The sequence below is a fragment of the Myotis nattereri genome, assembly GCF_964212035.1.
Source record: "Myotis nattereri genome assembly, chromosome: 4".
Classification (NCBI taxonomy): Eukaryota; Metazoa; Chordata; class Mammalia; order Chiroptera; family Vespertilionidae; genus Myotis; species Myotis nattereri.
This window is the reverse complement of record NC_138079.1, coordinates 76,563,795-76,584,224: the sequence shown is the minus strand read 5'-3', so window position 1 is coordinate 76,584,224 and position 20,430 is coordinate 76,563,795. Positions and strand designations below refer to the sequence as shown.

General features: G+C 43.0%; 1 protein-coding gene and 1 long non-coding RNA gene across 3 annotated transcripts in view; one reads left to right on the top strand and one right to left on the bottom strand.

The window, feature by feature from the left end:
- Positions 1–3,157, bottom strand: part of LOC308517611 — a 775,374-nt gene extending 772,217 nt beyond the window's left edge. The window contains exon 1 of the long non-coding RNA XR_013995857.1: positions 3,102–3,157. This is a non-coding gene — a long non-coding RNA (uncharacterized lncRNA). The remainder of the gene's footprint in view (positions 1–3,101) is intronic.
- The window catches only part of ALDH7A1 (aldehyde dehydrogenase 7 family member A1), a 39,649-nt gene extending 27,244 nt beyond the window's left edge, over positions 1–12,405 (top strand). For both annotated transcript variants that reach the window (XM_081088814.1, XM_081088815.1), the window contains exons 12-18: positions 1,899–1,983; positions 3,659–3,765; positions 6,402–6,518; positions 7,597–7,694; positions 7,885–7,958; positions 10,797–10,872; positions 12,236–12,405. In XM_081088814.1, the coding sequence (XP_080944940.1) occupies positions 1,899–1,983; positions 3,659–3,765; positions 6,402–6,518; positions 7,597–7,694; positions 7,885–7,958; positions 10,797–10,872; positions 12,236–12,290 (612 nt within the window). In that variant the 3' untranslated portion in view covers positions 12,291–12,405. The remainder of the gene's footprint in view (positions 1–1,898; positions 1,984–3,658; positions 3,766–6,401; positions 6,519–7,596; positions 7,695–7,884; positions 7,959–10,796; positions 10,873–12,235) is intronic.
- Positions 12,406–20,430: the final 8,025 nt, after the last annotated feature.

Here is a 20,430-nt window from a genome sequence, read left to right as displayed (position 1 = left end):
TGGCTGCATTTGTCATTTTTAAATCATTAGTGTTAAGTTTTCCTCCTGTAATTAAAAAAACAGTTTACAGTTGAATTACAGAGGAATTGATTTTGGGTTTTTACTCTCACCCACAGTGAGTCTGAACAAATTCTTCATAAGGTTGATATAGTCTAAATTAACAAAAATAAAAGATATATGAAAATTAAGTCTTTACTTTTCCCAAAACATATTCATTTTTCCTGTATTTTACAACAAAAGAACACCTTTTCTTGTTTTTATATTACTCAGTTGAAATTCTCAAAAAAGATCTAAGACACAATATTCATAAAGCATTTACAGTTTATTAAACTTAAACATTTATTCCATTAATGCTGAGAAGAAAATGAGTTCTTTAAAAATGGTTAGCCTATATAATAAAACCCTGATATGCAAATGGACTGAACAGTGGAATGGTCGCTATGATGCACACTGACCACCAGGGGGCAGATGCTCAATGCAGGCACTGCTCCCTGGTGGTCAGTGTGCCCCCACAGGGCTCATGGCTGGTGAGTGCAGTGGTGGCGGGAGCCTCTTTCACCTTTGCTGCAGATGGGCAGTAAGAGGGTCCCGGACTGCAAGGCAAGGGGGATGCCCACCTGCAAGAAGGATGTTGGCAGGCAGACATCCCCCGAGGGGTCCTGGACTGTGAGGGTGCAGGCCAGGCTGAGGGACCCTCCCTCTGTCCCCCGTGTACCCCCCCCCCCCCAGTGCATGAATTTTATGCACTGGGCCTCTAGTAATCTTAATAATATGACAAACTATGAAATGCCATAAATGGAGCATTTCTCTATGCAGCCAATTTTTTCTTTTCCTTTGTGTCTTAGAGCAAATATATATAGCCACGCCATATGTGTGTGTGTATGTATATATATACATATATATATACATAATATATATATATATATAAATATATACACATATATATACACACACACACACACACACACAAACACATTTTTATTGATTTCAGAGAGGAAGGGAGAGGGAGAGAGAATCACTGATTGGCTGCCTCCTGCACGCCCTCTACTGGGGATCGAGGCCACAACGCAGGCATGTGCCCTGACCAGAATTGACATGTGAACTCCTGGTTCATAGGTCAACGCTCAACCACTGAATCGCACCAGCCAGGACATGCTTTATATTTAGTGTTAAAAAGTTAGAAGCTATTATTAGTCATTGCCCAAATCGATTTCCATAGAACATTTAAGTGATATGTAGAAAAATCTATTGCAGTACTACAGACTAAAGTACTACTCATAATGTCAATATGTTTGACATATGGAGACCAACTCAGAGAATGGATGGCTAGACAAGTTCACCTCCACCACTGGGAACATAGCATGGAGCTCATGGTCCTACCCAGAGTGAGTCCAAGGCATGTCCTCACCTGAGTAAGGTCTCACTCTGGAGATCTTGGCCTGAGGCTGAGAGCACCTGGTTACACGGCAGCAGAGGTCAGGTGACAGATCACTGTGGCGTGTGTTTTCCATGACTCATGCAGGCATGGTTGGGGGATAGGTATACTTAGGTTTTCTGCTGCTTAAGTTATCCAGCCCTCTAGAATAGAAACAGGCATAATTGATTGTAAAGCTTAGTCAAATGGATCCCTAGAGACCTGATCAAGACTTGTTAAGACTCATGGTTTTGTTCTAACAGCCACCTAGAGGAAATTATTATCTTCATGTAGTAAACAATTAAAATTAGAAATTATACAATTACAAAAATAAACATACTTGTACTTGCATATGTTTTAGAGATCACAATTTTTCAAAATTTATTATGAACTATAAATTAGCACTATTGAGAAAAACTGTACATTGTTAACAAATTTGTACATTTATTTGACGATTCCCTTGCGTATTTCTTTTTTCACTTAGTTTTTGCATGAGAGCATCCATGATGAAGTTGTAAATAGACTTAAAAAGGCCTATGCACAGATCCGGGTCGGGAACCCATGGGACTGTGAGTATCTGGTTGACAAGTGTTTCTGAACTCCCTTTCCTGAGAGGACTGGGGGCATACAGAGCAGGTTATAGGGCATTGAGGGTGACACGTCTGCTCCTAGGTCCGGATCTAGAGTCTTGGTGTGGGCTCGGGGGTTCCCCTGGGCGGAGTGTGCAGCTGGGATGGGTGTGATGAGCTCTTCTCTCTTCACTCCTGTTCCCCTCTTCTAAGCCACCACCGTCCTCTCTCATGGAAGGCTGCAGGAGTCACCGGACACACTCCTGCTTTTATCTCTGCCTTCCACAGCGACCAGAGTGATTTTCTTAAATGTACTTAGATTAGATGATTCACTCTTATTTTAAATATTCCAGTGACTTTCCTTTGCTCTTTGACTAAAATCTAGATTTTTTCCTGCTCTTTCTTTAGCAGGCTCACCATCTGTGTGATCTGACCTATGCTGCCTCCCCCTTTACCTCATGACCTCTGTCCCGGGCTCCTACCTCTGACCTCTGTCCCCGGGCTCCTACCTCCTGACCTCTGTCCCCGGGCTCCTACCTCCTGACCTCTGTCCCCGGGCTCCTACCTCCTGACCTCTGCCCCCGGGCTCCTACCTCCTGACCTCTGTCCCCGGGCTCCTACCTCCTGACCTCTGCCCCCGGGCTCCTACCTCCTGACCTCTGTCCCCGGGCTCCTACCTCCTGACCTCTGTCCCCGGGCTCCTACCTACTGACCTCTGCCCCCGGGCTCCTACCTCCTGACCTCTGCCCTGGGCTCCTACCTCCTGACCTCTGCCCTGGGCTCCTACCTCCTGACCTCTGCCCCCAGGCTCCTACCTCCTGACCTCTGTCCCTGGGCTTCCTGAGCTCCAGTGTTCCAGACTCCTCTCAGTGCTGGGGTCCCAGGCTGTCCTGCTGTTCTCTCTGCTGGGAAAGCTCTTCAACCAGATCGTCCCGCAACTAGCTTACTGCTACAAGGCCACCTCCTCCTGAGCCTCCCTGCCTTCCTTCTTCCTCTTTCCTGGGCTCACTTGTAACGCTCTGCTTTCTGGCAGCCGTCCATGGGTGGCATGAGGCTCTCCCCTGTAAATTGCACACCAATTGCTGAGCCTGTGAAGTTCCTAGGCAGCGGTTCTCAACCTGTGGGTCGCGACCATCGGAAAACACATATAGCATATCAGATATTTACATTACGACTCATAACAGTAGCAAAATTACAGTTATGAAGTAGCAACGAAAATAATTTTATGGTTGGGGATCACCACAACATGAGGAACTGTATTAAAGGATCGTGGCATCAGGAAGGTTGAGAACCACTCTTTAGGACCTAGAGAGTGGTCACCCTGCAATGAATGAACAGGCGCACACTGGTTGATCTAAACCAGGGGTTGATACACACATTTTGGCCTGCCACTTGTTTCTGTAAAGAAAGTGTGTCAGGACATGGCCACCCTACTCGTTTACCTATCTTCTGTGGCTGCTTTCAACTGCAGTGGCCAATTGAGTGGTTGTGACGGAGACCACATATGTCATCTGAAGCATTACGTATTTACTGTCTAGCCCTTGACAGAAAGAGGTTGCAGATACTGTTCTAAACCGAGAGGACATAGGAAGGGATTGGTTCCTTGGGAAAGCTGTTATAAGAATAAAATACTGCCATTTAAAGGACAATGAAGGACATTCCTTTTTCTCTCCAGCTAACGTTCTCTATGGGCCGCTCCACACCAAACAGGCAGTGAACATGTTTCTTGGAGCAGTGGAGGCAGCCAAGAAAGAAGGAGGCACCGTGGTCTACGGTGGCAAGGTGAGGGCAGCCCCGAGCTCGGCAGTGAGATTTCCACCTCTCCCTGGGTGACAGGTCCCCGACTGCCCTCTTCCTTCTCTCCTCCTTTTTGTAAGGGGGGATGCATGCTTTAAACCATGACATTGTGAACTGCATGGGAATTTCTGGAAGGACACACAAGAATCTCAGGGCTGTGGTTGCCTTTGAATTGAGTCTCTAGGAACTTGTATGGAGGGAGACCTTCATGATACTGTAGAAGACTTTGTACTAGAGTAATTAGAACCGTATTTAATGGTTATTTTATTTTATTTATTTTATTTATTTTTAATATATTTTATTGATTTTTTTACAGAGAGGAAGGGAGAGAGATAGTTAGAAACATCGATGAGAGAGAAACATCGATCAGCTGCTTCCTGCACATCTACTGGGGATGTGCCTGCAACCCAGGTACATGCCCTTGACCGGAATCGAACCTGGGACCTTTCAGTCCGCAGGCCGACGCTCTATCCACTGAGCCAAACCGATTTCAGCTTAATGGTTATTTTAAAAGGTCAAGTGAGACTGGGAATCAAAAAAATACACACCAAAAACATTTTAATTTAACCCAGACAGCTACATTTGAGTCTTTAGATGTAGTCAAAGTAGTTTTCTCATGTGTGGTAGGCATTTGTCTTCATCCTTGCATAAGCTATACCAGTAATTTATTATCTACAGTTTAGTTTCATTTTCTTTTTAAACATTTAATCACCTTTATTTATTTATTTTTTGTTTGTATGTTTTTGTTAATCCTCACCCAAGGACATTTTTCTATTGATTTTTAGAGAGAATGGAAGAGAGAGAGGGAGAGACAGAGAAATATCGATGTGAGAGTAACACATCAATTGGTTGCCTCCTGTAGGAGCCCTGACCAGGGCCCCGGGCCGGGGAGGAGCCTGCAACCGAGGTACGTGCCCATGACTGGAATAGAACCTGGGACCCTTTGGTCCGCAGGCTGATGCTCTATCCACTGAGCCAAACCGATAGGGCTCATCTTCTTTTTAAAAAATATATTTTTATTGATTTCGTAAAGGAAGGGAGAAGGGGAGAGAGAGAGAGACATCAATGATGTGAGAGAATCATTGATTAGCTCCCTTCTGCACACTCCACACTGGGGTTTGAACCCACAACCCAGGCATATGCCCTGACCGGGAATCGAACTTCTACCTCCTAGTTCATAGGTCAACGCTCAACTACTGAACCATGCTGGCTGGACTTTAGTTTCACGTTCTTTAATATCCACTGAGATGAGTCTCCTGCAAAGCTATCTGAGAGAAGACTCCTCGCTAGTTGTCTTACCATTGACACACCCACAGCTCATTGGACAGCTTGTATATGAATATTATGCATTTTTTGTTACTTTTGTTGAGTTTTTTTCTGAAACATTTAACTTAAGTTTTATAGAAATAGCTCTCTTTTCCTTTGTGTAATATTTATTTAAGTTATGCAACACAATGTAGTATTAAAGTAACAGATAACAGCTGCCATGCCCAGGATTGGGAGTACATCTAGCTGACTCTTGGTAAACGTAAGCTCAGAGGCTGATGCAGGATTACACAGGCACACCGGAGAGCCGACCCCCTAACAGGGCAGCTTGCTGTGGGCATCAGTAGGGTGTGGAAGGAGAAGTGATCACTAAGTGGACAGCAATTAGTAATCTGATTACATGGAGGTTAGTTAGGAATGTCTACACTATATCCTTCTGGAGCTTTTGATTTTTGTACAATGTGTATTAGTTTGCTGTGGTTGCCATAACAAAATATAGATTGGATGGGTGAAACAACAGGCATTTATTTTTCTCGCAGTTCTGGGGGCTGGAAGTCTAAAGGTGCTGGCAGGATTGGTTTCTGGTGAGGCCTCTGTTCCGGCACGAGGTGTCCTCACACAGCCTTCCCTCTGCATGAAGGGAGGAGGGCTCTGGCTTCTTCCTCTTATAAGGACCTCAGGTCCATGAGGTTAGGTCCCCACCCACGTGACCTCATTTAACTTTACCTCCATGAAGGCCCTGTCTCCAAATTCAGTCACTCTGGGGGTTAAGGTTTCAACATATGAATTTGGGGGTGGGGATACAATGTAGCTATAACACAGTGGGTATAGATTACCTATTTTAAAGTTACATGATCTTTAAAAAAATATATTTTATTGATTTTTTTTTTACAGAGAGGAAGGGAGAGGGATAGAGAGTTAGAAACATCGATCAGCTGCCTCCTGCACACCCCCCACTGGGGATGTGCCCGCAACCAAGGTACATGCCCTTGACCGGAATCAAACCCGGGACCCTTCAGTCTGCAGGCCGATGCTCTATCCACTGAGCCAAACTGGTTAGGGCAAGTTACGTGATTTTTAAAATCATCAGTTGTAACTTTTTTCAATGCTGCTTGGCTGTGACACATGGCACAGCTCTCTATCCTTGATTTCTCTTTTTTCCTTTTTATCTTTGACCAAGTTAGAGCCAATAGGAGGCAGAGAAAATTTTCATTCATGATGGGAAGTTACTGTGCAGAAACAATTCACCTAAAATGGTGTTGGCTTTTTTCTCATAAGTATCAGCAAAGATACCTGACCACAAGTACTAGAAAACAAAATGCTTTCATTGTTTTTATTTCCTTTCTCTGCTGAAGGTTATGGATCGCCCTGGAAATTATGTGGAACCGACAATTGTGACGGGTCTTGCCCACAATGCATCCATTGCACACACAGAGACTTTTGCGCCGATTCTTTATGTCTTTAAATTCAAGGTAAAAAAATGGGTTCTGGCTCTCTTCTCTCTAGTCTAATGTTGAAACAAACATTAGAAGGCCAGGAGAAAATGAAGGTGTATTAAATTTCACTCGATTTGCCTTTAGAGAGGTTTTGGAAAGGCCTTCTGATTAGTATAAATTTGAAAGTTATGGGTAAAATATGATGGGTGAACACTTTAAACTATAGAGCATGTCAAGCAATCTACCAGGGAAACCAAGACTGTTGCAATTTATGGAGATTGTGGCCCTCATCTCCTGCATCACCTGATTCTGAGCCGAGTGGGCCAAAAATCTGGCTTCTGTGCAGAAGGACTAGATAGTGGGATAGACTGAGAGCCACATACCAGCTGACGAAATGAGAAGAGTGAGGGCAATGTAAAGATCTTCAGTTGCAGTCTGTATCCGAGGACAGGCTATGGCGGTTATAGCAGATGAAGAGAACTACAGGGTCTCCTTCCCCAGCGTGAGACAGGCTCCAGCCCTGCCAGATCCTATTTAGAGATTGAATCAAGGTCCGAATGTGCCATGATTGACTGTGGAGGAGTAAGGAGAATCGCACCTTATTGCAATCACATGATTGTATTTCCTAACATCTTGCTTAAAATTGTGTTATCATGTTTCACATATGGTGATTAGAGGGTAAAATTTCATGTTTTGTAGTGTGTGCTTGTGTGACTATGAGCTCTCGAGCAAATAATTTAACCTCTTGGGGCTCCTTTGCCTCATCTGTAAATTGGGGATAATAGAAAACCTGTGTCAGAGGGTGAGGAATAACTAAGTGCATGCTAAGTGGTGGTCAGTGTGTTGCACTTAGTAAGAGTTCAATAACTATTAGATATCATGTATAATAGCTGGAATGGAAGAATGTACTGGGAGCCTGGAGGAAAGATTTTGTTCCCTAAAGTACAGCTGGGGAGAAAACCCTACAAAGGCACTGTAAGAGAAATAGACGTGTGACTCTGTGGTTTCCTCTTTTGCACTAAAATTATACTGGTGCACCTCATGAAATGAGTCTCACAGTAACTTTGACCCGAACCCTGTGTCATCTAACAGCTTTGAACGTCTGTCCTTTCAGAACGAAGATGAAGTCTTTGCCTGGAATAATGAAGTAAAACAGGGACTTTCAAGTAGCATCTTTACCAAGGATTTGGGCAGAATCTTCCGCTGGCTTGGGTATAACCTTGTTTATTTTTAAAACCTCTGTAAGTCTGTGTGGTGATGGACTTTAAAAAAAACACATGAAACCATCATAGTTGAAAATCCATTCTTTGGCACTGAAAGTCTTGGAATTTGTTTGGATTGTTTGTTTTATTTTTTACTTTCCTATATGTTGCTCTCACCATGCCTCCCTTTATACACACAGACCGAAAGGATCAGACTGTGGCATCGTGAACGTCAATATTCCGACGAGCGGGGCTGAGATTGGAGGCGCCTTTGGTATGTGCAGCACGTGTCTCCTTTTCCGTGTTGGGCGGTGTCTTGGCCTGCTAGGGCTGCCATAGCAAAATACCACAGACCAGGTGGCTTCAACAGCAGAAATGAATTTGCTCACCGTCCTGGAGGCTGGAGTCCAAGATCCAGGTGTTGGCAGGTTTGGTTTTTCCTGAGGCCTCTCTTCCTGGCTTGAGGCCACCTTCCTCCTGTGTCCTCACATGGCCTTTTTTCTGTACACACACCTCTGGTGACTCTTCCTCTTATACGGACACCAGTCCTATTGACTTCGGGCCCTAACTTTATGACTTCATTTAACCTTAATTACCTACTTAAGTCTTTTATTCATTTGTTTACTGAGCTCAGCTACAGTCTGAGTGATTGAAGGCTGGGGCTTCAACATGTTCATGGGGGAGGGGATACAATTCAGTTCATAGCAGGCAATAAAAGAAAAGAGTAGTAGCTTTTAGAAAAGTTTGACCAAGAAACTGAAATACTCATCTTACCTGGTCTAACATGCCTGAGAAAGCTCACGTTCCATATTCCGAGTGACTGTCTAGGGCCCTGCCTTCTATTCTCAGCCGCGGTGTCACGCTAGGGCAGGGCCCTCAGCCTGAGATGTGTGGACCCCTGACATGGCATCTGTTTTCTGGGGAGATAGTTAAGACTCCCCCAAAATTAAGACCCCTGCTTTAAAGACAGAAAATTGCACACAAAAAATTCTGGTTTGTATTGGCAAAGTGGGCATAGTAAATGTTAAATGTTATTTTTCATCTTAGATGAAATACTAAGTTGTTTCTTTTCACGGAGTCCTGTTTCCGATTTCTTATTTATTTATTTCCACCTCCAGCCCACCACCACCACCACCCCCCACCTATTTTCTCTTTATATGCTTTGAGTTCTCAGTGCTTAAACTTAGTAATAGTAATAATTTAAAAAATCTTTCCAACAGTCATCTATTGTTTTACTTATTAAAAATGACCCAAAGAATAGTAAAAACAGATTGCCTTTAATTATATAGAAAAGCAAAACAAGCATTCATTAATCCTTGTAAAAGTTTAATTCGGGGCATTCTTTCCTATATTTTAGACAAAACTGTAATTACTTTTCAGTGTGAAGACTTTGACAAAAGTTTCCTGCTTTCATTTCGTCCCGTCACCCTTGCCCTCCACTATTTAGTGGCCTGAATGCATCTGTCTGTCCTTCTGTAATCCTTTAATCCCTCTGTCCAGCCCATGCCTCCTCTCTCCTATGGACTCTTCTTCATTTCAGCCCTCACATTAATGTTAAAAAAATTTAAAGTTTTAGAATGGAAAAAGAAGTTCTGCTCACACTTCCTCTCCCTCCTTCTTTCCCAGAGGCAACCATTTTGAGATCCTCACTAAAAGAAAACAATAAATTGACCTCTGAATGTACAATTTTTCTAAGTAGTGTGCTTCACGGCACTCTGTCGCAGCTTTAGACCCTCTGTTGTGCTCGATTAACCTTCTTAATTCCTCTCTTCCCCATAAGCGATGTGACACTGTTGTGTGGGGTGCGGTCCAGAGGAAAGGCGGTACTAGAGTCTTCTCCAGTGGAGTCACAAGAGATGAGCTTACTTCTCCCGGCAGGGGATTGTGACAACACAGGTAGTCTGCCAGGAAAGCTCATGACAGACTCCACACCCAAGCCTTCTGCTGGGGCCTGGTCACGGAGGCGCCTTCTGCCTGGCACATCCCCCAAATTCCAGGCTCTCAGAGGAAGGCAGGTGTTGCACATAAACCACATTGATTGTACAGAAACAGTGCGGGCCCAATGAGGCACCTCCGTCATTCAGGGAACTTTTATTGTCAGTGTAGGGGACTGTGTGCAGCAGCTATGGGCCCAGATGCAAGCAGACCTGCTATGCTTTTTCTGCGTAGTTCAGTTTTGAATTAATTTTTCCTCAGAGTTTTGGAGCTGTTTGTCTTCTGGTTGCTAGTATTGTAGTTGGAAAGCCCAATCCACTTTGATTTCTGATCTTTCTCCCCTGTTTTAAAAAATACGTTCTGAAATTTCATAGTAACATGCCTCAACAGAGATCGTTGTAAAAGTATCTGTGGGCCAGTTAGTGGGCCAGTGTGTCCTTGGATGGTGGGACTTACAGTTTTCCATTCTGATTTTGCGTTGGCAGTGTTTCTTTGAAAATTTCCCTTTGATTTTTCTCTATTTTAATTTCTGGAACTCCTATTATTTAAATGTTATCTCTTGATAAAATTGATGTCTGATTTTATCGTTTCCCTCCTTTAGTCTTTTTGTTTTTTATATGGGAAATTTCCTCAAAGTTTTCTCCTAACCCTTCTATTAAGTTTTTCCTCCTCTGCTGTTATTAAAGACAACACCAAGACATTTCTTGTGCTTTGATGACACACTTTTAAATAGTATTCTTATTTCCATGGATTCATTATCTTCTTATAACCTGAGGATATTAATTTAACATTTAAAATATTTTATTATAAAAGCAGTTTATGTATATTATAAAAAAATTACACATAGATCATCATAAATGAGAAAATAAAAACATTTCCACTGTCAGAGGTTCTATTCTTAACACCTTGGTCTAATGGTAAAGTTTTTTAAAAAGGTTTCCTTCTTCCTGACACATTTCTGTTTCCTCTTAATGCCTTTTATTTTTTTTCCTCCGATTTTCATGTTTATTTTGGTCTCTGTCTTTTATCCATTTGTGTGCAAAGGAAATTGGGCTAATGTCCAGGAACTGGTCAGGTGGCTCTGGTCTCCTTTTGGTGTCTTCTCCCCAGTGGGTAGGAGCCCACACAGAAAGAAACAGCCCGGAGGTGAGATTGAGCTGCCTTTGTGTTCCTCCAGGGGGAGAGAAGCACACCGGTGGTGGCAGGGAGTCCGGCAGCGACGCCTGGAAACAGTACATGAGAAGATCTACTTGGTAAGAAAGGCTGCGGGGGGACGGGTTTGGGCTTAAAGCTATTGCAACGTGCATTTACCCTCTTCTCCTTTCTGCTCTGGCTTTATGCATTTCCATTTAATTTCATTTTCCTAATGCTCCACGCTCTCCCCTCCATTTTGTACTATTATTTTTCTACTTTCTTGTCCAGCTTTAGCTAGTGCCCAACAGCCAACTATGACACCATCTCGTTGGTAGTTTCTATCCAGAGACAGCATAGGAACAGGACACTGGGGGAGGTGTCCACCAGCAGGAGGAAGTGGAAGAAGCTGTCCTTTTCTAGTTTTCTCTTTGGGCGCAGTTACCACCCTTGCTACCTATAGAATCAGAAGGAGAGGAGGTGTGCAGGGGCTTGGGGGCCTGGCTAGCAAGCAGGGGGATCCCAGTTCTTTGAGTAGCGAGCGTGACCCTTGAAAGTTGGACTAGCTCATCCCCCAGCACATGGGTAGCTGGTGAGGGAGCTGGCTTCTGGGAGATTTTGACGGGAGTTGTTTCTTTTAAATGTGCACTGTTCTTGCCTCCCCCAGCCCCCGCCCCCATGGTTAGAAATAGCTTTACCCAAGTGCAGTACAGCAGTATGTAGGGCCAGGCCCCTGTGGTGTTCTGTTGTAGAAAGAACATGGGGTGGGGAACCAAGGACACCCACCCTCATCCCATTGACTGCTTCCCACTCGTTCGGTAACCTCAGGTGGGTTTCTCAGCCTCGGCTCCTCATGGCCTTACTGCTTTGTGCCTGTCGGGAATTCCTGAAGTGCTTTTGGCTACGGCTTGCTAAGTCTTTGCCTGATTCCCGTTCTTTGAAGTCACTTACGTTCTTTTTCCTTTTCTTGTGCATTTGAGATCTAAAGCAGAAAACACTGAACTGTGGCCTTTTGGGAGCCCATTTAATGGGACTCTTTTCCTCTTAGGAGAAATGAGATGATTACCAGATAACTGACGAACAGGGACGCTTTTATTTTCTAAATTATTATAGTTCTCACTTTTTATCACAATGGGAATGAATATCTGTGTTTTTCCTGCTAATTCAATACATTATTGAATTCAGTACACGTTACTGAGAGAGAGGAAAAAGATTGTTACAGTCCCCATATTCTTGTGCTCTGAAAACTATGAATAACATGTATGCTGTGTGTTTTTCCAGACTTTTGTGTTCCTCCTTTTTTTTTCTTTTATAAAACTGGATTCATACTAGGATTGTTGTGATATTTTCTTCACCATCCTGCAATTTGGACATTTCACGTTGTTAACATATAGATCTGCTACATTTTTTAAAGGCATAAAAATATTCGATATTATGTACATGCTCTCCTTCATTTAATTTTGTTCATTTTTTCCCCCTCCTTAGTACCATCAACTACAGCAAGGACCTTCCGCTGGCCCAAGGAATCAAGTTTCAGTAAAGGTCCTTCAAGTTGACATTACTTCAAGTCTTCTAAGTTTTCTTGCAGCTCTGTCTTCTGAAGAAGACAAAGAAATTAAGATTTTCCCTGAATAAATGCATCCTTTTGAATATGACAGTGGCTAATCCTTTATGCCTCCGAGGTCCTGACTAAATCAAGAGACTCATTTAAAAAAAAAAAAAAAATGTCATGGCATAGCCATATTTAGTATAAGACAGGAAAATGGATTTTTATGTTACTAGTAGTTACTAATTTTTTAAAGTTTATGATTATAATTTAGAAAAAATAGTACATGCCAGTGTAGGAATTTGGAAAAACAGAACATATAAAATATAAATCTTCTCGGTAGCTGCAGGAACATCTGAGCAGGTAAAGAATATTCTGGTGAGTCTTGATTCGCATCGCCCTCTTCTGGCCTGCAATGGAAAGAGGGCGTGTCTTTATGTATGGGGACCATAGCACAGCGTCTGTGGAATGACTAAGGTGTTCATCATCATTGCGACTTCTCTTTTCGCGGTGGCTTGTGCCACCACAGGAGAGGTTTGTGGGGAGGACGTAGCTATCACTCCTGCCCTGGAGCTGGCACCTGCCGTGCAGAATGCTATAGAGAGCGTATATGGATTTCTTCTGCAGCCTCAGGCCATCCTCATTAGCTGGTAGGCTTCTGCGGGTGCCCTTCTGTGATTGCTCTCGGGGAATGACCGCGTGTGGCAGCATATGTTGAGTGAACTCAGCAGGGTGCACTTACTCTTTGCCGAGAGTCGCTTCCTTCTCGGGGGAAGCCGCCCAGGAGTTCTTGGAGTTCAGTCCAGGCCCCCGTGGAGCTCAAATGGCTCCTGCAGTTGTCTTCCTGGGGTCTGTGCTCCATTGCACTCCTGCCAGATTGGACTGGGCAGATGCCTTTGAGGACGACATTTGTAGATGACCTGATGCATTTTCACAGCTGGCACAGAGTTGGGGTTATGACAGAGAAGCAAGCAAATGGAAAAAAATAAGCAGTCGTAAATTTTTCCAGAAAGGAAAGTTACTGTGTGACCAGTGCTCACCTAGGTATGTTGCTGTCAGCTTTGAATATGAATCAAGCCAAATGCTGATGATAGGCCATTTGAGAACATGTTGGTGGGAAGAAGTTAGGGGTGAGGAGGTTAGAGAGGCAAACAGTTCTTCATGTTCAGTAGTGGAAAATCAGTAATACCTAAAATTAGAAAAGAAAGAGATAGCAACTTGGGCTTATAAAAATAGGTAAATTCCCAAAGAATCATTGCTTCAGGGAAGGCATGTGGGGCGTGGGGGCTGGCGACAGGATAGAGTGCTATTTTTCATAGCTAGTCCTGTAGAGATATTTCACTTCAAATCAGGACAACATATAACTGAATAAAAATTAAAATCACACAAAAAAGCAAATGAATCAGGTACTTGGAATCCTGTGTTTCCAGACCCACCCCCCCCCCCCGACCCCGCTCACAGCACACACCTGCACACTTGTCTACCCCCGTTATTGAACAAGGGTGTCTTTTTTAATATCTCATAAGGTGATCCTCCCAAAAGCCGAATTTCCTTCCATTTTTAAAGTTTAAAATAGATTATTCCGTATTGATACATTTATACTTTTTAATACACGTGGTTGCTTAAGAAAATTGTGCAATGTGGGCATTTACTTTAAAGATCTTTGCTGTGGTTTCTTGTGTCAGTGTTAAGTACTCTAGCTCTGTCGTATTTACTGACTGAGGCTGTCTGAAGAAAGTAAAGCACTATTAAAACATTTTTAGGAACCATATAATAGTAGATGATTTTTGTTTTGTGAAATTGAGATTTAATGAAAATATTTTCTATATTCTTTTCCTCCCCCCAGCATAATATTTCTAAACAAGCGTCCTAAACCCAAAGTAGTATCAGTGTTTGTTTTAATTAAAAATGTTTACATTATAATTTCTCTTTAATTAGGTATTTAAGGAGGCTTTTCATCCTCCTGTGTATCTACGAAGCCATGAAGTTGTGTCCACTGTGGAATAATGAATATCCAATGCATGGTTGGGAGGGTGGGGGGGGGGGGCAGGGGGGGGGCTGGCAGCTCTAATCTGAGATGTAGAAGTCAAGTTAAACTGATTCTGAACACTTTCTTTGAAACTAATCTATAATTTTCCTACATATTTCTACCAACAAGGACATTTGTCATAATGTTTATTAAAAAAAACTTTACTTTTAAATTGGTTCTCTTTGTTCTTTGACCTAACGAATGAAAATTGCTCATTAGTATCTTCAACCACAAAAGTTAAACTGTGTTTTTGTATGTGTTATTCCTGGCCATATATCTTGAGCGCTTGCTTTGCTAAGAATCCTGCCCTGCTGATTACTAGTTACTTGGAGCCCTGGCTGGCTCTCCTGCCCCTCCCGGCCCGCATCTGCTGCTTCTAACAAACACTGGCAGCTCCCGTTCCCTCCTGTGTCCGCCCACAGTTCCCATTTAAAGCCACCCTCACCTTCTCTGCTGTTGTTGACCTCCTTCTAAATAATAAGCTCATACCACTATTTTTCAGTTTGTCAATGTAGATATTGTCTGTTGGCTTGTGGCTTATTACCACATCCCCAAACATAAACCTTCTCTTACCTCAAATCTGTAAATATCACAGCTTTTGGTTAAATCTATAGTCATTTAATTATTGTGAATATGCAAAGACAAACCAAGCCCAGTCATGCCTTAAAATCACACCTACTTTCTTGTCTAATCTTTTATTTTCCCCGGAGTTAATAATTGCCCTTATTGCTTACTTTGTATCTTTTTAACGTTGTAAAATACAGCATAAGATTCACCGTTTTAAAGTGCGTAGTCTAGTGGGATTTAGTACATTCTCAAGTTTACAACCATCACCACTTCCTAGTTGTAGGATATTTTTATCACCCCAAAAGGAAACCCCACACCCAGTAAGCAGCCATTCTCCATTCTCCTTTACCCTTCGGTACGTAGCCACCACTAGTCTGCTTTCTGTTCTGGATTTACCTATTCTGGATATCTATGATAATGAAAGTGCAATATGCTAATTAGACTGGATGTCCTTCCGGACAACCTTCAGACAAAGCCTGGGCTGCAAGGGAAGCCTGGGTCCCAGGTGCTGGCGGCTGGAGGGAAGCTGGTGCCAGCGTCCGGGGGATGGAAGGCCTACTCTTGCACGGATTTTGTGCATCGGGCCTTTAGTTTCATATAAATAGAATCTCTGTTACTAATTATTTCCAAATGCCTGAAGTATCTCTGTAGCATGCCTACTAGTATTTTCCAATTGCTCATAATCAGTTTCAATTTTCATTTTACTTTTCCTGGACTCAAGTGCCCTTTGCCCTGTTTACTTCCATTGGACTGGCTGCTCACCAGGGCTACTACATAAAGTACCGTCGTGGACTTCTTTTGCTGCCCTTCCATGTTAGAGTCCTGTAATTCCTGGATCCTGTGTTTTCCTCCTTATTTCATTCTTTTGCTGTAGCATATGCTGCAGAAACTTCCTGAGAATGGTTGTTTTGGAGCTCGTTTTTGAAAAAACTTACAGGACTTTTCCTCCACATTGAAGGGAAGATTGGATATAGGATCTGGATTTAAAATATACCGTGTTTTGTTTTGATTGCATTGGAAGGGCGCACAGATGTTTTGTGGTAGGGATATTTTGGTCTTTAATCCATTGGAATTTGGATATATGCTATACTTTGATCTAAATTAATTTCCCCTTCAAATCTTTAATAGTTACCCCCACTCCAAATTTGACAAATGAGTTTTCCTTTCCCCACTAAAGCCTCTAATCACTGCATGTTTATGGATACCAGGATTGTTTTGGGGGTTGTGTATTCTGTGTGTGTGTGTGTGTGTGTGTGTGTACATACAGACACATATATTGGATTGGTTTAATTCTTGTGGGCTTTACAATATACATATACTTGTATTGATTTTAGAGAGGAAGGGAAAGAGAGAAACCAGTGATGAAAGATCATTGATTGGCTGCCTCCTGCACACCCCCTACTGGGGATTGGTTGATGCTCAACCACTGAGCCACACTGGCCGGGCTTGTTGTGGACTTTTGAATTTCCTTTATTATATTTGTTTTCAAGTACTACGTGTATTATCTATGTGACCTTCAGAAAGTAACCTGACCTCTTTGAACTACATTTTGTTAGCTGTAACAGTTTGCCTTGTTATAAGCTGCAAACACCAATCTGCCTTTAGCAAGAATTGGAAAGCATGCTGCTCAGACTGCTTTTGCTCCTCCACATCCATTCTCTAACATTCTCTCTCCTGCTGTATCCTCTGGGGCTGACCTCTGTACCGGTTCACCTTGTGTTCTGGCTTTTGATTGTGTGGCCAGTGGTCAGAAATCAGAGCAGACAGAGGTCGGGATAGTCATTTTCCCATCCTCTCCCTGCCAGCCCCCGGGGGTTATTGTCAGTGGTTTTATTCCTTTTTCTACCATCACAGACCTGTCAGGTGTCCCCTCTCCCACAGCGAGTCAGCAAGTGCAAATGGCATTCTGTTGGTACTTCCTGGTTCACCACCTTCCCTCCCTGATTCCTTACTTCCAGGAGTCCAGCGAGGTGGGGGAAGCACTCAGCTGTCTTGTCAGGACACAGACAAGCCCTGGAATGAGTGAACATCAACCATTTTTAGGCTTTTTGTTTCTTGACTCAAAATTAAAATTTTGCAACAGCAGGCAGTTGGCCTTACATGGGTCATTTTGTTGTCCTTCGGCTTGGGGAGAGCAGGACAGCTGGATGCACAGTCCTAATGCTGAAATCGAGGGAGGAGAGTTCCCTCGACTGGGAAATCTGAGCGATACGGGAAAGAAATACAGATGCTAGTCAGTAAAGCGGTGCATTGCCACGCAATGGAATGGTAAGATTTGTCCCATACAATTGTAAAGAGTACAGAGAAGAATTATGAAAGTAACAGTGTTTAGCATATGGTAGGGGCTCAGTCTGTATTGACCATTGTTATTAGGGTGTTTTTTCATATTTTCCTAAGTGAAATTTAAGAGCATTTTCCAGGTTTTTGAAAAGGAAAGTTCTTTGGGATTTTTATCATAATCACCTTAAATTTATAAATACATTAGGAAATAACTAATTTATAGTACTTAGATATTTTTATCTAGTTATATGATTTGTTCACACATGTATACTTCTTTGCAAAATTCTGTAGTTTATTTCCTGCAGTGTCTTAATAACCTTTAAGTTTATTTCTATATGTTTTATGATTTTAGTAAATAAATGGGATTTCCCTCTCTTTATGTGTAAGTTATTGAAGAGGCCATTTATTTTCCCAAGGTATATTAGGTTTGAAAATAGAAACACGGATCCTACAACGACTCAGCCATTTGCTGGTTGAAGGAAGGTCTGTAGAAATCTGGCCAGGAATCGGGATATAGTCTTTACGGTGTTGGCCTGTGGGTGGCACTGTTGGTCAGAACAAATGACTGGCAGGGATGTGTGGGTTGTGTTGACGCTGGTATCCAGGAGGTCACCATGGAAAAGGTTTTCTAGTCAGAGGTGCTAAACTCTACCCACACTTTTACGAGCTGCTTTCCATTCCAGCACTGTTGGTAACCTGCCTTCCCTCTTCTCCCTGTGACATCTGCACAGATCACCTGAGCTCCAGTTGACTACTCTTCTTGGGTAAACTATAAGCCCCAAAATGTTAAAGAGAAGAAACAGTGTTTGGCTGTAAGTGCAAATTAGTGTCTTTTAAATTAAGAAACATAGTTAGCTTTGTTTTCCATTTACTCCCCCACGGGACATACTACTTGTTTTGCTTATACTTACATGATACTACATTCCAGGGATTTTTCAAAGCATTTGACAAATATAAACCCACATAATACATGTAACAACTCTCCAAGGTAAGAAGTATTGTGATCCTCATTTTATCAATGAGGAAACAGGTACAGAGAAGTAACTTTCCCGAAGTCACACAGCAGGTAAGCAATGGAGCTGAAATTGGCTCCAGAGTAGTGCTCTGGTGATATGAATCGCCTGAAATTGTGGGGTTCTCATAATGTCCTTTTCTGTCTGCCCCTCTCTCTTAATTGCTGACCCTTTGTTTTTACTTTTGTAATGTTCTTTATTTTTCATTTTGACATAATCACAGCCTTAAAGAAAAAATGCAACTACAGTACAGATAATTTTCCCCTCTAACTATGTGAGAGAATATGCTGCTGATCTGATGCCCACCACCCTAAATACTTGAGTGTATAATTCCCATAAACAAGAGCATTTTCCTAGATGACTACAATACAGACATCAAAATCAGGAAATTATTGATGTTACCAACATATAATTCTCAGACCCTATTCAACTTTTGCCTCTTGTCCCAGGAATGTTCTTTCTAGCAAAAGGAGCTGTGTTGTCACACCTCCTTAGCTTCCTTTCGTCATCTTGCCTTTTATGACCTTCCCACTTTTTAAAAAATATATAGTTTTGTTGATTTCAGAGAGGAAGGAAGAGGGAGAAAGAGATAGAAACATCCATGATGAGAGAGAATCATGGATCAGCTGCCTCCTGCAAGTCCCCCACTGGGGATCGAGCCCACAACCTGGGCATGTGCCTTTGACCAGAATTGAACCTGGGATCTTCTAGTTCCCTGGCCGACGCTCTATCCACTGAGCCAGTGTCTGGTCTGACCTTGACACTTTTGAAATTATAGGCCACTATTTGGTAGAATGGCCTTCAACATGGTGCTTCCTCGTGATTAGATTCAGGCTGTGCATCTTCGGTAGTACAATCACAGAAGCGATGCTGTGGTCCCCTCAGTGCATCCCATCAGGGGGCACATGATTGTGATTTGCTCATTACTGAGGATGTTTGTTGGGGAGCACACGAGACTTTGTTGAAAGGTTTTTAAGGAGGACATTCCAAGTAAAGGGAAGTGTGTGGAAGGCCACCTGCCCTGTTTGTCGGAATTCCAACGTAGGGGAAACTTAGGGGAGTGTTGAAGGCGGCGCCCCTAATTATTCCTTGACCTTTCCAAATAGGACTGTGCATATGCAGACTCCCAGGTGTTAACTGGAATCCTTATGCTTAATCCCTGGATGCCCTGGCCTAGAGGACAATGTAAACACATGTGTCCTCCCAAGATTACTCACCTACTGATTGTATCTAAAGATAAAAACTCCAATAAAAGCCTAATGAGGCAGGCAATCGAGGCGGCCTGGCTCCTTCAGCGGCTGTTCCTTAGCTCTCTCCCCCACAGTAAAACTGTCGGAGTAACCTGTTCATCCGTCGTTCAGGGGCTGCCGGTCAGCCCCGGCAGATGTTAACATTGATCTCGATGAGGGTGGTGTCTGCCAGCATTCATCCTAAAATACTCCCCCTTGTAAATTCATGTCTTTTGTGAGGAGGTCCTTCAAAATTACCTCCATGTCTGTTCTCCATCAAACTTCCTATTCACCTATTTGTATGTCCTTACAGTTCCCTACTTGATCCAATCGGTATAATTCATTTATTACATTACTTATTTTGATGCTCAAAGTCTTGGTGTCTGATAGGCCAGTAGGATTCCCTTCAAGTTGGCCTCTGTGTCCTTTGGTTGTGTCCCCAGTCTCTGAGCACTTCCTCACTTTCTGGAACAAGCTGTTCTAGGTTCTTCATGTCCTTTCCCTGTCCCAGCCCTGGGTCAGCCATTTCTCCCAGGAGCCCTCCTTCCTTTTAGTCAGGAGACACATTTAGAAGCTCAGGTCTGGTGTAGACATGCCTGTGGACATAAGGACATCACTGCTCCCAGGTCCGTACCGTGGACGGGACTGGTAATACATGTGCACACACAAGTGCACCATCTGCTTATATTGACAACCACCAGTTCACATCAACATTTCATGTTCAGTCCAATGTCACAATGTTCATTTCAGTCCCCCCCCCTTTCAGTATTTTCTTTTTTTTTTTTTTAAATATATTTTATTGATTTTTTACAGAGAGGAAGAGAGAGAGATAGAGAGTTAGAAACATCGATGAGAGAGAAACATCGATCAGCTGCCTCCTGCACATCTCCCACTGGGGATGTGCCCGCAACCCAGGTACATGCCCTTGACCGGAATCGAACCTGGGACCTTTCAGTCCACAGGCTGACGCTCTATCCACTGAGCCAAACCGGTTTTGGCTAGTATTTTCAACTCGC